The sequence below is a fragment of the Euprymna scolopes genome, chromosome 43 (genome assembly GCF_053919585.1).
Source record: "Euprymna scolopes isolate OS-2025 chromosome 43, ASM5391958v1, whole genome shotgun sequence".
NCBI lineage: Eukaryota > Metazoa > Mollusca > Cephalopoda > Sepiida > Sepiolidae > Euprymna > Euprymna scolopes.
In genome coordinates this window covers 24,525,314-24,546,968 of record NC_136524.1, presented here as the reverse complement: position 1 = coordinate 24,546,968, position 21,655 = coordinate 24,525,314, and the positions used below count along the sequence as shown (strand labels likewise).

The 21,655-nt window shown below is 34.1% G+C and overlaps 1 protein-coding gene across 1 annotated transcript in view; it reads right to left on the bottom strand.

Moving 5' to 3' along the window:
* The window catches only part of LOC145268400 (voltage-gated delayed rectifier potassium channel KCNH1-like), a 186,086-nt gene that overhangs the window by 52,167 nt on the left and 112,264 nt on the right, over window positions 1-21,655 (bottom strand). The window contains exon 7 of the mRNA XM_080123962.1: window positions 12,805-13,004. Coding sequence (XP_079980088.1) covers window positions 12,805-13,004 — 200 coding nt within the window. The remainder of the gene's footprint in view (window positions 1-12,804; window positions 13,005-21,655) is intronic.

Here is a 21,655-nt window from a genome sequence, read left to right as displayed (position 1 = left end):
GTTGTGCCAAAATATATCTGCTTATTACGGTTTATCTCCAATATCCGTATTGGAGTCTGTGACATTACAATTGTATGGACGCTCGGCACGAACGGAAACCTCATGATACCATCATATACTATCTTTGAACCCTAGTCAGAAGACCAAAAAAGTATATTTTAGTTTCATGTATGGTCCAAAATCGACATCATTTGTTTTTGTTTTAATTTTCATTTTTTTACGTTGCTTCTTCCGTGATCAGGAGATCCTCTTTATTAAAAAAAGGATAGAAGGTGATAACATATTACGAACATTAAATTTGCATATGCATATACTAATTTAATGTTTGTAGTATGTTATTACCTTCTATCCTCCTTTTTAATAAATAGGATCTCCTGATCGGATACTTTTATCATGTGGAAACCGTGACATACGTACATACATGTGTTAAAGGTACTACAGTATTAATATGTGTATATATATATGTATATATATATATATATATATATATATATATATATACTAGCATTTCAGCCGGCGTTGCCCGGGTGTTTGGATGTGTCTGTTGAGCAAAAAAAAAAAAAAATGGTAGTAGGAAGGCAGGCTCGAACCCGTACCACGAAGGAGGAAAAGAATGGGGGAAAAAACCTGACGTCTTTGCTGTTACGACTACCGCCAAACCGGAAGTTACGTAGGTTTAAATTAAGGCTAGACAATCGAAAGGAGAGGATGACTTTCCAAAATATCGGCGAAAAAAGCGCCCCCCGCCTGTAGAAAAGTGCCAAGTTGAAGGTGAATATATAAATGTTTTTAGCCAATTTTTCGATATTTGTCGTCTGAAAGGTCGAACTTCAAAACGATACTGATTTTGGTAAAATCCGTCGCCTTTGTCGAAAGTTTAAGGCAGACATGCATACATACATACATGCATACATACATGATGATTGCAACGTCTTGTCAGACGAGTGCCACTCCCTCAGACACTGAAAGTCCATGAGCCCGAAAATGAAGACGGACCTTGGCATACATACATATATATACATATACACACATACATGCACATACATAAACATACACACATGCACACATCCATCCATCCATACATACACAATACATATAACACATACATACAAACATATGCATACACACATGCACACATATATACATATGTATGCATACACATATATACTATCATATACAAATACATACACAAATATACATACATATTTACATACATATAGGTACACATGTATGTACATATACATACATACACATAAAGTTACCGTCATATACGTACGCATACATATATATGCATATATACATATACATACACACAAATATATATACGTATATACATACAAACACACATAAACATGTATACACAATAAATAAATAAAAATATATACAGACATACATATATACATGCATATACAAATAGGTATACATACACATACATACACTAGTACATATATTAACATACATACATACATACACACACATATGCATATATAGAATGATGGCAGATCAATTATTACATGCTTCCAGCATTTCAGGGCTACACACGTGACACTTTTTCCATCGCCACAGACAATTTTTATAGATACATGCCTGAGGAAGTATCTATACAAAGATGATGTTACAGAGTTTTAGCTTTGTACGACAGCTAAGTCTCTCTCTCGGTTCAAAATGTCGAGATCCAGCAACAAGCATGAGCAAGATAGCCAGCAACAAATCAAACTGCAGACCAGCTTAATGCGGGTACTGGTCTCTCGCTTTATGTATTTTTTTTTTTTTTTTAAATCAGAGATTTGCTTCACCCAGAGAGGTTGCCTTAACAGGGCTTTTGGGAGTCCTCTCCACCCCACACACATATCGAAATAAAGATATACACGTACACATACAAGCATGCATACAAACAGATGCACGCAAACATACATACGCAAGAACAAATACACATGACAACATGCACATACACTCACACAATCATACATACACGCATGTACATACATATGCACACACACGTACACATACACGTACATGTAGAATATATAGGAACGAGCATTTATCATGACGATGATGATGGTTGTTATGAATAGGTGAATTTAACATGAATAAAAGAGTAAAACAATCCCAAATACACAGAAGATAGAATAGAGAGACGTTCGCTTCGCCGGTTGTACAGTTTTTTAAATGAAAACGCGTTCATAACGGTACAAATCGTCAATGTTCATGACGACGACGATATTCATACATATATACATACATACATACATACATACATTTATATATTTATACATTGGTAACTAAAAATTTTCGACCCAAACCGATTAAAAAGCTTGCCCTATCTCTCAATAATCTTTATGTCAAATTTCAAATGTTTAGACCAGAAATTGTCTGAGTAATTTGGTGGAGACTGCAGAGGTAAAATTTTTTAAAACTTTGCCCCCTATTATAATCCCTGAACATTTATTGTTTTGGGCTCAAATCAAGTTATTAAGTTAAATCCATGTCCAGAGAATCTATATCTAAAATTTCAAGTGATTATACCTAAAATTAGTGGAGGAGTTTTGTAGAGTTCTCAAAGGTCAAATCGTTGAACTTTGACCCCTTAACAGCAAAATTTCTGACCGAAAACGGATTACAAAGATTTTCCAAAATCTTAGTACCCTGTATATCAAATTTCGAGTCTGTAGACTTAAAATTGACAGAGTTATTGCGTAGGGAAATGTACACACACACCGACACACAAACACATTCACCTTTATAGATATACACCCTCCCCCACACACACGCATATATATATATATATATATATATATATATATATATATATATATATATATATATATATATATATATACACTCATGAGCAAAAAAAAAAAAAAAAATGGGCCAAGAGTGAAAGAAGCAAGAAATCGATTTTTCAATATTTTTCCATGAATTGTTGTTAATTTTAACTGAAAATTTCTATTTTGCAGATCATTATTATTATAGCAGATCATTATTATTATAACATATTGTATGGGGAACTTTTACTGCAGCAGGAGTTGGGGAACTTATTAGATGTGAGAAGTCAATCAATGCACAGGAATACATTCGAATATTAGAAACAGGACTGTTACCAAGTGTTCAGAACCTGAATATACCCCAGAACATTATTTTTCAACATGATAATGCCCCTTCTAAAGTCACAAAAATATGGTTTTCTGATAATTCAATTGATGTGATATTTTGGCCAGGTCAAAGCCCCAATTTAAACCCAATCGAGATTATTTGGTCCATAATATCTCGTGCATTGGCTGAAAGAACTTTTTCGAACAATGACAAACTGTGGGAAGCTGTGCAAAGCGAATGGAATAGCATTTCCTCTTCACAGTGTTCCACTTTGGTTGAGAGCATGTCTAACAGGATTGATCTTTTAAAGAAATCAAAAGGGAATGCGATTCCATATTAAGCATTTATTAAAGTAAATGTCTTGTTCTGTGTTATTAGTTTTGTTTAAGTTTCCTTGTTCAATTGTTCTTTGTTCAATATAGCTTTTAATGCAATAAAATGTATAAAATTTGTTTGGCCCATTTTATTGCTCACGAGTGTATATAAAATAGACTCTCCTATCGCTTTCGGCGTATTACTAACTTGTTTGGAAATCCACACAGATGCTTTGTTTATAGTGGTGAATACTTTGTATAGAACCAAACACACCTTTTTGTACAACTGCTAATGTTTGTCATTACAATGGCTGCCCAAGACATAGCATACAATAGACTTCAGATTTTTACTTGAGAGTTTTTTCCTCTACTAGATGCATGTCTTAACGAAGATTGGAGGTGCATCTCTCCAAGTGAATTAACCGCGCTCCCCAGATATCAACCCCTCTCTCTCTCTCTCTCTCTCTCTCTCTCTCTCTCTCTCTCTCTCTCTCTCTGTATATATATATATATATATACATTTTTTTTGCGAAGGTGTCACCACTTGTCAAGGCCCAAGGCCTACTCAAGGGTAAGGCTTAATAAGTGTACAATGGTCAAGGGGAACATGTCAGTCATCTATAGTAGTGGAAATTTGATAAATTGGATTACTTAAGGGTATAGCTCATCAAGAATTTGTTCATGTTGGACTTGAAGACTACCATATCGTAGTCAGTTGGAAAGCAGGCAAACAGACGAGTCCCACAGGTGTGCAGTTCTAAGAAAGAAGCTTTGTTCATGGAATCTACGTTTAGGTTTAAGCACAGATAAAGAGTGGGGGAAATTATTGATAGTGGTTTCAGGCAGACGAATGTTTTTGTGAAAGTCAGACCAGGGGGCGGGGACCATAGTTTGGAGCTCAGACGAGCACTGGCCATAAAAATAACGATAAAGCAGAGACAGGCTCGCAACGTCTCTTCTATGGAAAAAGGTTGCAGGGAAGAGAAAAGGGCCTCCCCCACTAGGATACAAAATCTATTTTGAACTCTGTCAAGGCAGGATAAGCTGTTTCTAGCAGCTCCTGCTTAAATGTGGCAACAGTACTCCATGCTTGGACGCACTTAGCTCTTATACATGTAGAGAATTCCATCAGCAGTGAGATATTTACTGGAACGGTAGAATGATCCTACCATTTTCCCAGCAGCCTTGGCAACGGATTTGATCTATGTGTTCCATCTCAGATCAGGAGTAAAGGTCAAGCCCAGAAGTTTGTCAAAACATGGAGCCTCCTCAAGATGAGAGCCATTCATTTCAATTGATGCCAGATGGGGATCAAAGCGTTGATGATGGAAAGATAAAAATGTCGTCTTAGATGCATTAAAATTAACGAGCCACCTCTTTTCTCATTGCACCACGTGATCAAGATCAGAGGAGAGAGAATCAGAGAGAACTTTGTCATTTACGGCCTTCGAAGTGTTGCCATAGATGGTAGTGTCATCAGCATAAATGTCTACAAATGATTTTAGAATATGATTTGGGAGATCATTGATGTAGATCAGAAAGAGAGTTGGGTCCACAAGAGGCTTTTTTCTGTTGCCTGTTTATATGTAATTATTTTTATTTTTATTTTTATTTGTTAGGTGAATTTTATTTAATCATTTTGATTTAAGTTGTCTGATAGGGAGGGAAGGGAGAAGAAGGGTGAGGTGAATTTTTTTTAACTGGAAGTAATATATATATATATATATATATATATATATATATATATATATATATATATATATATATATATTACATTTACATTTGGATTTTACCGTCACTGGATTTTTTATCTTCCACCAGACTATCCATTCATGTGTAATCACCTTTTTCTTTACGATATTCCCTCTTCTTAACTTATTTTGTTTTCAAGTAAGATCTTTGACTTACTTGTTGTTTCATCAAATACTTCTGCATGCAAAATCCGATCCCACATTTTGCTAATTCCTACCCTCTGATGAGAAGGAGAGTATTTCTTCGAAACTCCGCGGATTAAGGACTATCCATTTATCTAGTGTTTCCTTTTCAGATTAAATATGTTTTTAACTCATTTCAAAGTGTTTTTTAACATATTTTATTAACTGTTTGCTCATATATATATGTGTGTGTGCGTGTGTGTGTGTATATATATATATATATATATATATATATATATATATATATATATATATATATATATATATATATATATATATTAGTGATGGGACGATTCCAATATTTTTCCCGATTCCAATACAATTACGGATTCCGTTCTAAATTTCTGATTCCGACACAATTACCGATTTTCGATTTTTTATAAATCTCTAAATATGTAACTATAAAAAAGTGTTATTTTGTCCCGATTACTGTAAAAACACATCTTAAATGTACATATATTTTCTCAAACGTAAAAACACACGTGATTTTAGTCTGACTGGAAGTTTTAATCAATAAATATTTATTATTTAATTATTATTACAAGCAGTGGAAAATGTTTCTTAAACCAAAATTAAATAAAAAAAAGATAATTAATGAAATCGATTTAGGCATCAGGATATAGGCTCAAATTTTTCCGATTCTGATACTGATTCCGTCCCAACATTAATATATATATATATATATATATATATATATATATATATATATATATATATTATTGTGATTAAAAGGTAGATTCTACAATAATATATATTTTTCTACAATATATATATATATATATATATTTGTAAATTTCTACTTTACATCTCTGTTCTTAATATATATATATATATACATACACATATATATATATATATATATATATATATATATATATATATATATATATATATATATAAGAAATAGTTTTCTTTTCTCCTTTGCATACATATAGCTACATATATATCAACCTCGAGAGGTTCCAGGTTGCCTGAGTAAGTCTAATTGACTAAAACAGATGGCTATTTGTAGCGACCATATGTATACCCTCAAATAATATATATGTGTGTGTGTGTGTGTGTGCGTGCGTGTGTGTGTGTGTGTGTGTGTGTGTGTGTGTGTGTGTGTGTGTGTGTGTGTGTGTGTGTGTGTATTATTGTAGAATATGACTAGTTATTCACGTTTGATTAAATTTCATCATCCTATACAGATCAATGATATGGGTATGGGAAGCAAAAAAAAAAAAAAAAAAAAAGAAGCCCTATTATGTGAGCATGAATGCATTATTGCGGGACCCACCAAGATGGATGTGAAGTTTGATAGGGTGAGGACATGGTCCCCACTACCTGACTACACACAGACATGCCCCTGGGAGACACAGAGTAAAACAAAAGATAAAACAAAAACAAACAAATTAATAAAAGAAATAAGATTAGTACTAGTAGTAGTAGTAGGATATAAATATTAAATCCATTAGCAAGAGGGTTTGAAATCAAAGTAAGCGGGAGGATGAAAATATCTGAACAACCTGGACAAAGGTGTCATAGTTGCAATCGATCGATAATAATAATGGTGATCGATATGTCTGCCTCTTCCCTCTATACTTTTTTTTTATTTATTGTCTATGTCCGCATCCGGTTGGCATTGGGTAGGATTCATGTTAAACACATCTCTCTCTCTCAATATATATATATATATATATATATATATATATATATATATATGTGTGTGTGTGTGTGTGTGTATTCATATTCATATTCATATTCGTATTAAAAACCGTTTTTTCTATTTATTTAAAAAGAAAATACAACTTTGTTATACATGGGTCGTGGAATTGCATTCACCCGCAAAAGATCTAGCTAATTTGCATATTCTTTTAAACATTCGTTGTAATTAATTTCCTATTAGTTTTTTCGGTTTTTTTATGGGATGATCATTTTTATTTAACTATTACGTGTAAATTATATTCATGCAGATATTCTACATGATTTATACTTGCGTAATATTTGCGTAAAAAGGTTATAGTAAACACAAAACTCCTTCTATATATCTATGAATCTAATCTGGACAAATATATCTATAATATAATTGGCTATATGTCTGTCTGTCGGTCTGTCTCCATATTTTCAAACTCTATCCCTTCCGAAACAAAAATTCGCAGAGCAGCTCTGGGGTGGACCTCAAATGATTATATTTTTTTGGAACATTCTTTTATGAGTCTTTAACTGGTTAAAATAATTTTTAAGGGATCAAAAATGGGTCAAAATTAAAAAAATCGTTATGCATTTTGTACATTCATCTTATTTATTTTAAATTTTTAATCAGTTCATGTGCGTGTCACGTTGGTACAGTGGTAACGTCACCAGCTTTGTTCCGTTTTCGATTCTGGCTTATGGCATCTAAATACTTTTTTCTTATAATACAAAATCCGGACATGTTAAAATATCATATTTAAGCGTATTTTATGCTGAGCAAAGCCCTAGTTTCAAATAAAATTAATGTCACTATTAACAAAAGCATGCATGTGTATGTTATGGTGCGTGTGTGTGTGTGTTATGGTATGTGTGTGTGTTTGTGTTATAGTGTGTGTTATAGTGTGTGTGCATGTGTGTATGTGTGCTATGGTCTGTGTATTTGGTGTGTGTTATGGTATGTGTATGTGTGTGTTATGATGTGTATGTGTGTGATAGCGATAATCTAGTTATTTTCGTGACTATATGGACTCTTCTAGACACTATGGGATGGGTCAGTTTCTTTACAGCTTCAGTTGCATAAAAGTACTTGACCAGAAGATGCCAGTCGAAGATTTGTTCTCAAGAATCAGTTTGGCAGAGACTGGGCTATTTTGGTGACCTTTTATCTATCAGGCTGATGTATTACCCCCGATTAGTCCTAGAAGGTCCACCTTCCCAGGCCTTTCCTTCTTTCTTTGAGGAGAAGTTCGTTTATTACTAACTGGCTGAGGCGCTCTGAATGGGAAATGACCACGAGGTTGCAGAGGCAAAATCTTAATAGGCTGGAGTGGCCTTTTTTTAGAGGTGCTGACTTGAGTTTCACCCACCTTGCCAACGGTGAAAAGTACGTAGGTACCAATCCCAGAACAGTATTTCTGTAACATAATATTTCTGTAAATGCACACACACTTGTAAATGTACGACCGTGTTGTCTTGTTTATTATATGTCTTTCATGGTAACAATAGTGCTGTGTAAGAGGAATGAAATCTCAAGAAAATAAAAATATACAAATCAATTGATTTGGGGTATTATATACATTTTCCAGTTGTAACAAGCGTATTAATTCTATTGAATTATCACCACCACCAGGTTAACATTTCTAAGCTAACCTATCTCTGGCAAATCTGAACCGAACTTGCTACCTCAACTGTTCTATATTCTCATTTATTCTTTCAATGTTCTCCAATTCTGCACATGTCTCCTTATACGGTTCAGATTCAATCTTAATCTATCATCTATAAATATAAAAGCGAAAATGTATGTATGTGTGTTCGCTTTTTCTGTGTGTCTACAAAAAGCTTTTTTCAGAGAAGCGGTCACTCGCTTCACAACTTTTTAAAACTTTTTATATCACATATAAATCGTAATATCTCACAGTTAACAACAAAGCTCGCCTGTCTATTTAATTTGCTCGATTTCGGGAAGATAAATATTCAACATTTGTCGCTCGCCGCATGTGGGTTAGTCTTTTTCCTATAACATCTTGGGGGGAAAAAAAAAGCGTTCAGCAGTAAATGAAATCCCGCAGTCAAACTTAACCTCATTAACTCATTAAAACGGGCACCTGCCAAATCCAAGTAATTAAATAAATTCAAACGTGTTTCCGTTAGTATCTTGCGGTGGGGCAATCGTTAACGTTGCACTTTTTTTTTCACACTTTAATTTACAACTTTGCCTCAAGGGTTCGGGTTCGATCCTCATACTTACTTTTTTTTTACCCCCCCCCCCATCCCCGGAGTTTCCACACACACCTCCAAACACCCGGGCAATGCTGGGTACCCCTCGCTAGTCTATCTATATATATAAAAGCGAAAATGTATGTATGTATGTATGCATATATGTATGTATGTATGTATGTATGTATGTATGTATGTATGTATGTACGCTTTTCCTCGATGTCCACAAAAAGCTTCTTTCAGAGAAGCGCTTGCTCGGTTCACAACTTCTTAACATTTTTCATATCATCTATAAATTGTAATATCTCAGAGTTATCCACGGAGCTCGCCTGTCTATTTAATTTTATTGATTTTCAAACGTTAATTATTCGACATTTCCCGCATCGGCACGTGTTACATTCGGTTTTCGGTATAAAAAAAAAAGCGAAACTCGACTCTAATCACAGGTCGAAGGCCGCTTGCCCGCGCGCCCTCCTGGGCCCGGGTGACATGATCAAAGTGTAGTATCTGTTCCGGCAGATACTGCAAGCTATGACTAGCTAGGACTAGCTATGACTAGCAAAGACCAGATGTGGGGGCAACCCCACATGCTTGACCTTTAACCAGCTCCCATTTCCCTCCTCTCGGGAGCTGGTCCCCTTTTTCCCTTCCCCCTCCCTTGACTCCTCATAATAAAAATTGGCCTTGTGCCTAATTTGCTCGGTGGGGGAGCAAATAAATACAACAGGCCGAAAGCCAGTTGTCTCAAGAGAGCTAAGTAACGCTTGTTTAATGTCGACTTGGTCATATCAGACTGTAGCTTTCATTTCGCTCCTCCTAATAAACAGGGAGCGGGTTTTTAAAAACAAACAAACCGATTTATTCACCTCATTCAAAGCTGTCCCGCACAAAATGCTTACTGCTGAATACCTATCGCCGTCACGTCAATCAAAAATGCGCACCTGTTTTTTTTAACACTTTACTATTTTCCAACTGCACGTCGTGAAGGCTTCGTTTTTTTTCACGGGCACCTGTTTTTTTCACATTTTCGGGGTTTTTTCACATACCCCGAAAAACACCCGGGCAACGCCGGGTACCCCTCGCTAGTATATATATAAAAGCGAAAATGTATGTATGTATGTATGTTTGTGTGTCTGCTAAAAACTTTCGACAGACAGAACAAAAATTCACGAACTTGGTCTCATATGAAAGCCCCATCCTTCGCCCGACAAATATCGAAAAATTGGCCAAAAACGTTAATTTTTTCACCTTGAATTCAACACTTTTCTACAGAGGATGGGGGGGGGGGGTCAGCAAAAACGTCCTCTCATGACGAGATCGGTTCTACGCATGCGGTAGACGACGTTATAACCTGATTTAGTTTAAATATTTGAAGAACTGACACAATTTCATGTGCGTCGTGTTAGGGCAGTTGGTTAGATCGTTGGGTCTTAATCTTAAACGTTTTGTGTTCGAATCGTGGTGTGAGATGTCTTTCTTTTTTTTCGATTTTTTAAATTTTAATATTGAAGCAGGGTTATTTAAGCCATTTTTCACGTAACGTTCGTTTTTCTGTTTTTTTGGGTTTTTTTTTACTTCACTTATTCTTAGATTTTCATTAACACCTCCCATCCCCGACCGACCACACGCCCCAAAACACCCGGGTACCCACAGATTTTTTAAATTTTAATATTGAAACAGGCTTATTTAAGCCATTTTTCACATGCTTTTTTTCTTTTTGGTTTTTATTTTTCAGAAGTTTTAACGTTTGTTTTTCTGTTTTCTTTTGTTTTTCAGATTTTTACATTTAACATCGTTTGTTTGCCTTACGTTAGTTTTTTGTGTTTTTTGTTTTGATTTTTTTTAAGTTTTAACTTTTATTTTTTTTAATATTTACTTCGCTTATTCTTATGTTTTTATTAACATCCCGACCCCCGCCCGAACACACACACCTCGAAACACCCGGGCAATGCCGGGTACCCCCCGCCAGTCAGATATAAGTGTGGCTTTAAAACTTACATTACGCATCTACCTTATCATTCTTGTATCATTTCTCTCTATTTAGCACATGTCCTCAACCATCTCTTCACTTAAAATTTTAAAATAAAATGTGGAATATTATGGACCTAGCGTTATCACTGTTGGTGTCTTGTTAGATATTTTTGTTGGTCATTTAAAATTCTACTTTCTGCGGAGAGTAAAAATTGGACCATTAATTTACTTATGGTAACCTCGTAACTCTTGCTTCCCTTGTGAAAATAACATTCCAGATGATAACAGTGGTTTGAATAACCTAAATAATACAAAATATCAAAACCTATCTTGAAAATCCAGAAATAGTAATTTTCAATCTTCCAGTGATGGGCTCCCACTCTCCTCAAAGAAAAATTGTAACTGTCCCCCCAGTTCGAATTTTTCTACATTGGACAGTTCGAATTTTTCCACATTGTTTCTTTTAGAAGCCACAAACTTTAAAGCGACGATTTTTTTTTCTTTAATTGCAGATTTGGCAACTATCGGTTATTTGGAATTCAGTTTGATTTGGCAATTCGTCATGAAGAGATTGACACCCGAACAGAGTTTGCAAATTGCAAATGATACGAGGATGAACAAATGACTTCATGAAATTGACCTGTTACCAGACCACCTCGTTCGTGCGATTTAACCCCATCAGATTATTTAATTAACCCCATCATTCATGCGAGTTGACCCCATCAGATTACTTTCTTTAGAGATATGTAAAGTCCCATGTTTACGTTAATAAATCAGACACAATAGACTACTTGGAAGACAGCAATCAACCCGTTATTGTAGAAATAAAGCCTAATTTAATGCATAGAGTTTGTAAAAATTCCATGAGCATTGTTTCTGATAAAGGCGGGGGGGGGGTGCTGTTTTTTGAGTAGGATTCTATCCATCTAATATTTATCATTAGCTAGTTTTGGCCTTGGGGTTGTTGTTGTTTTATTTTTTTTCTTAAGCCCCTGATATCAAATAGCTTCATGTCTTGTCTGGAACGATTTCCATAAAAAACATTATGAAACAGAAATAAAAGAGTAAAAGTTTAAAACTGGAAAATAAAAGGAATGAAAATAAAATCATATTAATCGGTGAAGAAAAGAGAAAGGAAATAAAAAGGAAAGACAACGTCTCATTATGGAAATAGATTTGCATTCTTCCTTTTCCTTTTCCATCGTGCAGACTTTTATGCGACGGGACGGATATGTATTTACAAATACATACACATTGCTCTTTATCTTAGAGTGAGAGGGAGGTAGCGGTGGTCAAGTGGTTAATGACATCGACTAACGACCAGTGTGTCCCAAGTTTGAATCCAGTTCGTTCCACAAAAAATAACTTTCACTTTAGATGTTGGCAACCTTCACGTAGTCTCTCCCGTAAGTACCCGATATCTTTCTAGAAGGAATTCTGACTGCGAAAAAATGTCTGAGAAACTAACGCGAATAATAGAATCTCCGGATTCATGCGACGATGATGATGATGATGATGATGGTGGTGGTGGAGGTGGTGGTGGAGGAGTGGAAGTTTATACGAAAATGTTCAAAGTGATTGCTTCTTTTATAGTACAATACCTTTGTTGCATCGATGCCTTTGCTGATTGCCCAAGACGAAACAATATAATCCATAACTCTTTCGCTCAGGCTTTCTGGAATGTCGTGTATTTTCATAAACTCACGGACACTGTTTAGCATTTCGTGGTATCTGGCAGTGTTAGCGTAAAACTGTTGGAATATGGCGGTCACATTACTGAAAATGGTAGCATACAGCAGAGCTGAAAAAAAAAAAATTCAGAAATTTTTTTTTTTTAATTTAATATAAAAAATAAAACAAATTAAAACAAATCTTGTTTTTTTAAAAGATAAGAGTTGGTGCTCCTTGAACGAACGCATTTTCCCCAAATCTGTAAATATTTCCTCCAAAATATAAGATTTAAACCCTAATGTCAAGGGAGCTAACTCAATAGAGTTGAATAGAGTTGTTGTAGTTGTATTGCCAAATCGGGTGGCTAAGAATTATTCCAATAATAATTTTTAATTTGTATTATTTAGATTCTTCAGACTCTTCTCATCTTAAGCATTGTTTTCATAACGTTTCGGTCGATGTAACCTCCGACCTTTTTCAGATATATATTGTCGAACTTGGGAACTTTTGTGTCCAGAATCTAGACCAGACTTCGAAAAGAACTTTTTCTTTAATCCACGGGGTTAGCATGCTCTTGTTCTGCTTTGAAGATCAAATCCTCAGAAGGACGTAACTTACAACTGAATTTTATCTAGTATACATCCACTAGGCCACGGATCCTCGTGACCAAAACGTAGTGAAAATAACATTCCAGATGCTAACAGTGGTCTAAATAATCCAAATAATACAAAATATCAATACTTATCTTAGAAAATTCAGAAATACTAATTTTCAATCTTCCAGTGATGGGCTCCCACTCCCTTCAAAGAAAAATTTGAACAGGAAAGCCATATTCTTCTTTTAGAGGCGACAAACTTAATTCACTAATTAAGTTAATAAATTAACAACTCTATTTTAATTGTAGATTTGGTCAACTATTAGTTATTTTGAGTTTAGCTTGGTTTAGCAATTCATTATGAAGAGACTGACACCGAACAGCATTTGCAAATTGCAGATATGATCAATTTATTGAGAAAAACATTTGATGAACGAAAAATTCCACAAAATTGACCTGTTAACTGACCACCTCATTTGTGCGATTTAACCCCATTAGATTATTTTCTTTGGAGATGTGTAAAGTCCCATGATGCACTGATAAACCAGACAAAATAGACCACTTGGAAGCAAACATTGCCGAAATGTGGCCTAATTTAATGCATAGAGTTGTGAAAATTGGACCTCTAGATTAGCCACATACATGCAAGCCATGGGGGCATATGCTCAAAATTGCATTTAAATTATAAACACCAAAATTGAATCTTTGGAATAAATCACATATTTGTACAATAAAAATAATTTTCTGTGATTTATTTTAATTTAAAGTTTGTGTCGCACTCTTTATATATTTCATCTCCCAAAACGAGAATTCCCATAGGTTATAATAGCCAGGAAATTAAAAAAAAAATCATATCAAAACATACTTATATTGCATGTATCTTGAAAATAGTTCTCTTCTCCGGATCCAACTAATTTGTGCCACGTCTTCTTCCTTCTCACAATGAGGTAAGCAACATAAAATGTTTCTTTGAATTTTCAACCACATACCATCATATCCATCAAAGTAGACAGTGATTATTGATCTTGGTTGCTACTTGGAAAAAGTAGTTTCTTGGTAGTTGTCGGCCTTTGAAAGGTTGTTTTTTTTTCACTCTACCAGTGTTAGTTCGGATATGTTACATTTTTTTGGACGTGGAATATCTGATTATAGAATGATAGAAAACACGTTCTCATCTCGGGCAGCTTCCAAAACTCTGGAAACAGCCTATTTAAACACGATAACTTTCCATTTTTCATTTGGCAAACAGCAGGACTGACTTCTTGGATAGGTTTGAGGTTAGAAACTTAAAAAGCTTCACAACGAGTGGAACATCATATTCAGTACTTCTAGTCTTCAATGGCCATGAAAGATCGTTTCACATCACGTGACCCCCTGCCTACATTGGCAATTACGTTCTTTCTCAGATCTTTGCATTGCCATAATCTCACCTTAGCTGCCCTCCTTTTCAGTGCTTACGTCTCCATCGTTAACACAAACCACATGTCTTGTATCTAAAATATACGACAGCATCCCATTGATGCTGAAGTTGTTAAATGAGGGTTTCACTCCAGTAACTAACCCTCTTCCCTCTTGTACATTGTGCATTAAGTGACTTCACTCAATCCTCTTCTTCTATTTAGATTCTAGCCGGTCCTTCCTCATTGGTGTGTATGTTTTAATAGAATAGTTTTCAACCTTCTCATTATGTGCTTTCACTCTATGTGAAAAAACTGTCTGCAACAAGAAAACAGGAAAACAGCAATATATATATGTCATATGCTACTGGTACCATGTAACCCAGTACTACCTGCCTCATGGTCGGGTCACCGGCGACTAAACTGGTTCCCCCACCAGACTTGTTTGGTGAGGAGGGCGGCTAGTCTCCCTGAAGGATTAAAAACAAGACCTCCCAAAGGGTGAATGAACTCTTTTTCTGGGTCAACGGTCAACTAACACCGTGTATATTTGTGTGTGTGTGTGTGTATATGTGTATTGGGGTGGAGAGGGCTCCCGTAAGCCGTGGTGAAGGCAACCTTTCTAGGAGAAGCAAATCTCTGATTTAAAAAACCATAAAGTGGAAGACCATTACCCGCATTAAGTTGGTCTGCAGTTTAATTTGTTGCTGGCTATCTTGCTCTTGCTTGTTGCTGGATCTCAACATTTTGAACCGAGAGAGAGACTTAGCTGTCGTAAAAAGCTAAGACTCTGTAACATCATCTTTGTATAGATACTCGCTCAGGTATTTGGGCTCATGAATTTTAAATGTCTGAGGGAGTGGCACTCGTCTGACAAGACGTTGCAATCATCATATATATACATATATATATATATATATATATATATATATATATATATATATATATATGAAGAGCAAGTAGTTAATAAAACATGTTAAAAAAACACTTTGAAAAAGAGTTAAAAACGTATTTAATTTCAAAAAGGAAGCACAAAATAAGTGGATAGTCCTTAATCCATGGAGTTTCGAAGAAATACTTTCCTTCTCATCAGAGGGTAAGATTTAGCAAAGTGCGGGATCGGATTTTGCTTGCAAACGTATTTAATGAAACTACAAGTAAGTCATAGATCTTACTTGATAACAAAAAGTGAAGCAGAGGGAATAGGGTGAATAAAAAAAGTGATTTCACGTGGATGAATAGTCTGGTAAAAGGTAAAGTATCCAATGACGATAAAATCCAAACATGCAGAATCCAAGAAAGTTAGTTAAATTTCCATTCTCACAAGTAAAATCCAAGGGAACCGCCTAATTGGAAGATGATCCAAAGTAATCCAAATATATATATATATATAATGAATTAATAACAAAAGTCTATATTCCAAATTTCATGATGTTAACCATCTTATAATTTTATAATTAATTCAGTTGGCATACAATTCTTGACAGTGTCTGTTTCGTAGCACAAAATCAATCACTTAATTATTACATCAATTAGTGAATCTATTTTGCCCTTAACTCATCAGAAGAAATAGCAACAATCAATCCGTCAAAAAAGGGAATAAAGTGCGTTTTGACATGATTAAAATCCTTAAATTGGAAGAGAAGCTGTAAATACCTTATAATATGTTTCCATTACGCCATTTTGAATTATAAGATAGTCAACACCTTGGACTTTGGATATATAGACTCTTGTCATTCATTCACTATATTGCTCTGTAATTACATTGAGCTTCTTAAATAAGGATTAGTATATATTATAAGGAAACAAAGCATATTTCCGCAGGAATATATACATATATGTGTGTGTGTGTGTGTGTGTGTGTGTGTGTGTGTGTGTGTGTGTGTGTGTGTGTGTGTGTACAAGGGGAGTTCCAAAAGTAATGCCTGCTACTTTTCATTCGCCCGAATGTATCAGAGGAGATTGCAAATTGCATTGTTATGAGGATTGAACTTATGCACTCATGGCCTGTAGGTTTCATCTTTCTGTTGCAGCTATTGGCGGTATGAGACCCTAAGAAAGTAACAACTTTCATGGACGTACATCAAAAATAATGATGAAGTATTGAATTCCTGGAAAAAAATACACTGAGAATGTTGGTGACTCTGTAGGAAAATAAATTCTGGAACACAAAAGGTCGCTCGTGGTAATGGTACTACTCCCGTCTTTGTAGTTCTTCAGTTTTTTGAGTTTAACAAAATAGGAGGCTTTATTTTTGGAATAACCGCAATACTTTATAAATAAATTTTGTAAATAAATAAACAAATGGAGCACTTCAGAAGTAGTGGTCGTATGTTTACATATGTACATTTGAAGATATCGTTTACAAGCCCCGATCCCATAGCTAAGATAATAGAAATATCAACTATCAAGTAGATCGTTGTAGGTTCGATTCTTGGCTCCAGGTGAGTGCTAGTCTTGCCATAATGATAAGCTCTGATACAACGAAACATGTTTCTGGATGTGTTGTAATATCTTTTGGCATTGTATAAGGGTATGCTCTCATAAATTTGGCCAATTCTATTTTTAACCATGTCCGATAATAACAAACCAATCAGAAGCTAGAACATAGAGCAGTTTCTTGTTGAATTCTTCAGTAATATCTTTTCATATCAAAATGAGAAGGCCTCTACGTTTCTGGTGACGCTGACTGAACAAATTCTTTCCTTAAGAAGGTTTCTCTAATTTTGGCATTCTTTTTTGTTTGGAACACATTTTTTTCTTTTTTAAGAATGATTTTACCATCCATAAATATATTTATATCCCCCCCCCCAAAAAAAAAGTCCTCATTGATCATAATTTCTGTAAGTTCCACCTTCTCATGTAGACAGCAAAATAACAAAACTAATATTGCTTACAAATATGATTAGGAAATATATCTTAAAATATTAGAAACGATCAAACTAGAACAACTCTATTTAATAAAAGTGAGTTAACTTCCTTGACAGTTTCTCTTCTAATTTAAAAAAAAATTCGTGTCTGTGGATGACTTCTGTGCATGCTAAGAAAAATTGAATATCTAAAAAAAAAAAAAAGAAAAAAAAGAAATTGTTGCCTTGTTTTCACTTCAAGTTTAAATATTACTTTTGCACACAATAAAACATCTGCATGACTTGAAAAATGAGCATCGTTTTTACACATCGTAATGGATTCGGAGGTTTTAGCCGAAGAAACACCCCAAAATTAATTAAAAAAGCAAAAACAAAACAAAAGAACAACAAAATAACAATAAACAAAATCAAAAACAAAAAAATCACTGGGAAAATAAAAGGAAGTTTAAATAATTAAAAAAAAAAAACGTGGAAATCCGTTAAAAATGTGGAGAACTCAATTTGTACACTATTAAATATGCTGTCAAACTAAGTAATCGATATTAATAAAATTACAACACTGAAGTTGTCTATTTGATGGTGGCTATTTCGAATTCACCCCCGTCAGCCATCAGCAAGTAGATTATTTATCTTTTGCCAAACTAAATTTTAAAAAGTCGCATAAAATGTTTTCATGTAAAATTTTATTTTCGCTAGCAAATAATCTTAGTCTAGAAAAATACTGCATAGGAGGTACTTGTACTAATTTTTAACTGGAAACAGAAACCTTTAAAAATCATTAATAACCCTGGTAAGAGCGGTAGAACCTCACTATTAAAACGTGTATTGTCTCATAAAGAAAATAGCATAGTACCTATAACAAGAATAGGAATTTTCAAGAAAGCTTCAATCCCAACACTACAGAACTTCACTTGCTTTCTTTGTCTTAATGAAAAATTAGCTATTATTACATTCCCATTTAAAGATAAATTGTTGAATCAAAGAGATGAAATAGGTATTAACTGTAGGCACTCTGAACAGTTTACTCTGGATATATATGATAATAACATAGTGAAGTCACTATATAGAAAAACATCTCTATTGTGGAATTTGAAACCTCCGACTTGATATGAATCTAATGTTTGTTTCCTTAATAGAGGTGACTGAATTAAGTTAAATACTTTTAGTGGGGAGTTGAGCTAAAAAATCTAGTAATTTAATAACACTAGTAAGAAATTAAAATATTAATGAATTAATAAAAACTATCAAGTTTTGTTATATGGTTATACTTGTGATTTCACATATATATATATATACACACACACACTCATGTATATATATATATATATATATATATATATATATATATATATATATGTGTGTGTGTGTGTGTGTGTGTGTGTGTGTGTGTGTGTGTGTGTGTGTGTAGGAGTATGTATATCCATATGCTTATATGTAGATCTGTGGTTGTTTCTTTCGATTTTTTTTTTTTAGAGAGAATTGATATCTTTAGTGAATACTAATTCAATCTTAAAGAATTTAAGCTTAGAATTAACAATTAGGCCACTGTTAAATCTGCATTGTAAATTAATACGCATTTCTTGCATGCATTTTCACTTTGTTTTTCTTCAGCCTAAGTTCGCAGAAATCAAGGGTCCCTCTACCTTGGGGATAGCACTTGAACTCTATATGAGGTACATGAACATTCAAATATTCTATTAAAGTTATTGATCTAACAAACACTGAGTTACTAAAGACGTTAAGTACATAATTTTCCTTTCCACAATTGACCATATGTTATAGTATATCTTTGTTTTTGTTCCATTCTCCTTCAGTTGAAGCCTACAGAAATAACGGGACCTCGTACCTGAGGCTAACACTTAAACTCTATATTAAATACATAAATATTCGAATGTTCCATTAAAGTTCTTTTTCTAACAAACACTGACTTCCTATTTGCAATGCCTCCCCCACGGGACAGAGTTAGACACCAGGGTCGTTTTTTTTTTATCGAGGAGAAACGGAACAAAAATTAAAAATTGTTTCAGTCGTGAAGGATTTCCCCTCCACTAAGAGAGAACAAGAAATTTAAGTGCAACATCTGAAGAACAGATAGTACACTTTGATCTTGGCCCGACACTGAGTTAGTAAAGAAGTTAAGAACATAATTTTCTCTTCGCAACTGACCATTTTAATGTTTTAGTATATCTTATATATTTCAATATATGTGTATCTACCGGTATGAATATAATTTTATTGTTGTTATATATATATATATATATCTATATCTATATATATATATATATATATATATATATATATATATATATATATATCCATCCAGTGCGGTTGCAGCTGAGATTGCGCTACACAAGTTTGTAATATAATTGAAATCTTGTTGGTAGCTGAATATTTGATGCTTCATCAGGACTATCAAGGCTATTTTTTATCATGACGCCATCACTAGATGGGTTGCCTACCACGGCTTAAGAGAGTCTCATCTACGATCGAGAAAAGGATAGACTGCTGCACCACTTTCTCAACCTGATATTTTACCTCCCGGTTATATATATATATATATATATATATATATATATATATATATATATATATATATATATATAATGTATATATATATATATATATTATTATTATTATTATTATTATTATTATTATTATTATTATTATTATTTATTAGAAGGTGAACAGTTACATTTGGTCGCTACAAACAGTCATCTGTTTCAGTCAATGAGACTTCATCAGGCGACCCAGAACTATCTGAAAATGTATCCTTTCTGTGTTTACTGGTTAACAAACCAACGTAGAAAAGTGTTCACCGGTGAGGGAGCTTTAATAATAATTGGATCTGGGTTGCCTGATGATGTCTCATTGACTGAAACAAATGGCTGTTTGTAGCAACCAAATGTAACTGTTTAGTTTCTAATAAATAATAAAAAAATATTTGGATCTTGTTATCGAGCACTACCTAACAACTTGTTGAGTTCATTAGTTCCTACTTTTGAATAGCTCAAGCCTGGATTTATATATATATATATCTTCTATATATCTATAAAAACAGAGATGTGTGTGCCACAGACGATTTCTGATTGGTTAATCCAATAATCACATCTCCTAAAAAACTATGGTTCGTAGGCTCTTAACTTTACCATAAAATATTATGGCTTTATTTATTGTCCATCTTGGAAGGGTTTAATTTTTTCCCAACTTGCGATTTACAAATTAAAAAAATACGAAACTTACAATCTAACAATCGAACCTCCGACATCACGGCCGCCATTATGAAACTAAACCAAAAAAAAAAAAAAAAGCGCCTTCACTCGTGGTCTTTACATTTCGGGTTTGGGTACTTGTGCAGTTTTCCATTGACATTAAAAAATGGAAATATTTAAAAAAATATATATTGTACGTACTCGTCATGGGATAAAGTTTTCCTACAGAAAAAATCACGTAATTTCATCAAGTAGTTATTTTTTTATAGCGAAACAAGAAAAAAATCAACGCTACAAGCGAGTCATTATTAATTAAACAGAAAGTTCAAGTAGGGGGATTTCCCCCCTTTTTTTTTTATAGCGAGGCCAAATTTCGCGAATTTGGCCTTTTTTTTAAAGCAGTTTGGCCTTCATATTTCTGTTTGGCCTTTTTCTTCACCGATGAAATAAAAAAAGCAAATAAAAACAATGCATTAAAACTTTTAAAAATACGGCACACTTTTGTTGTTCTTGTTTGTTTTTTTTTGGTAATTTTCCTTATTTTTTTATTTTTTCAAGATAATACTATTAAATGGACACTATTATGCCAAATTAGCCCCCCCCCCCAAAAAAAATGCACAAAAATTCGAGATTTAAGGTTTTGACGAGATAATTTAGCGAATTGTCCGGACTATTGCGAGAGAACCATCCATTAGTTTTTCCTGAAATTT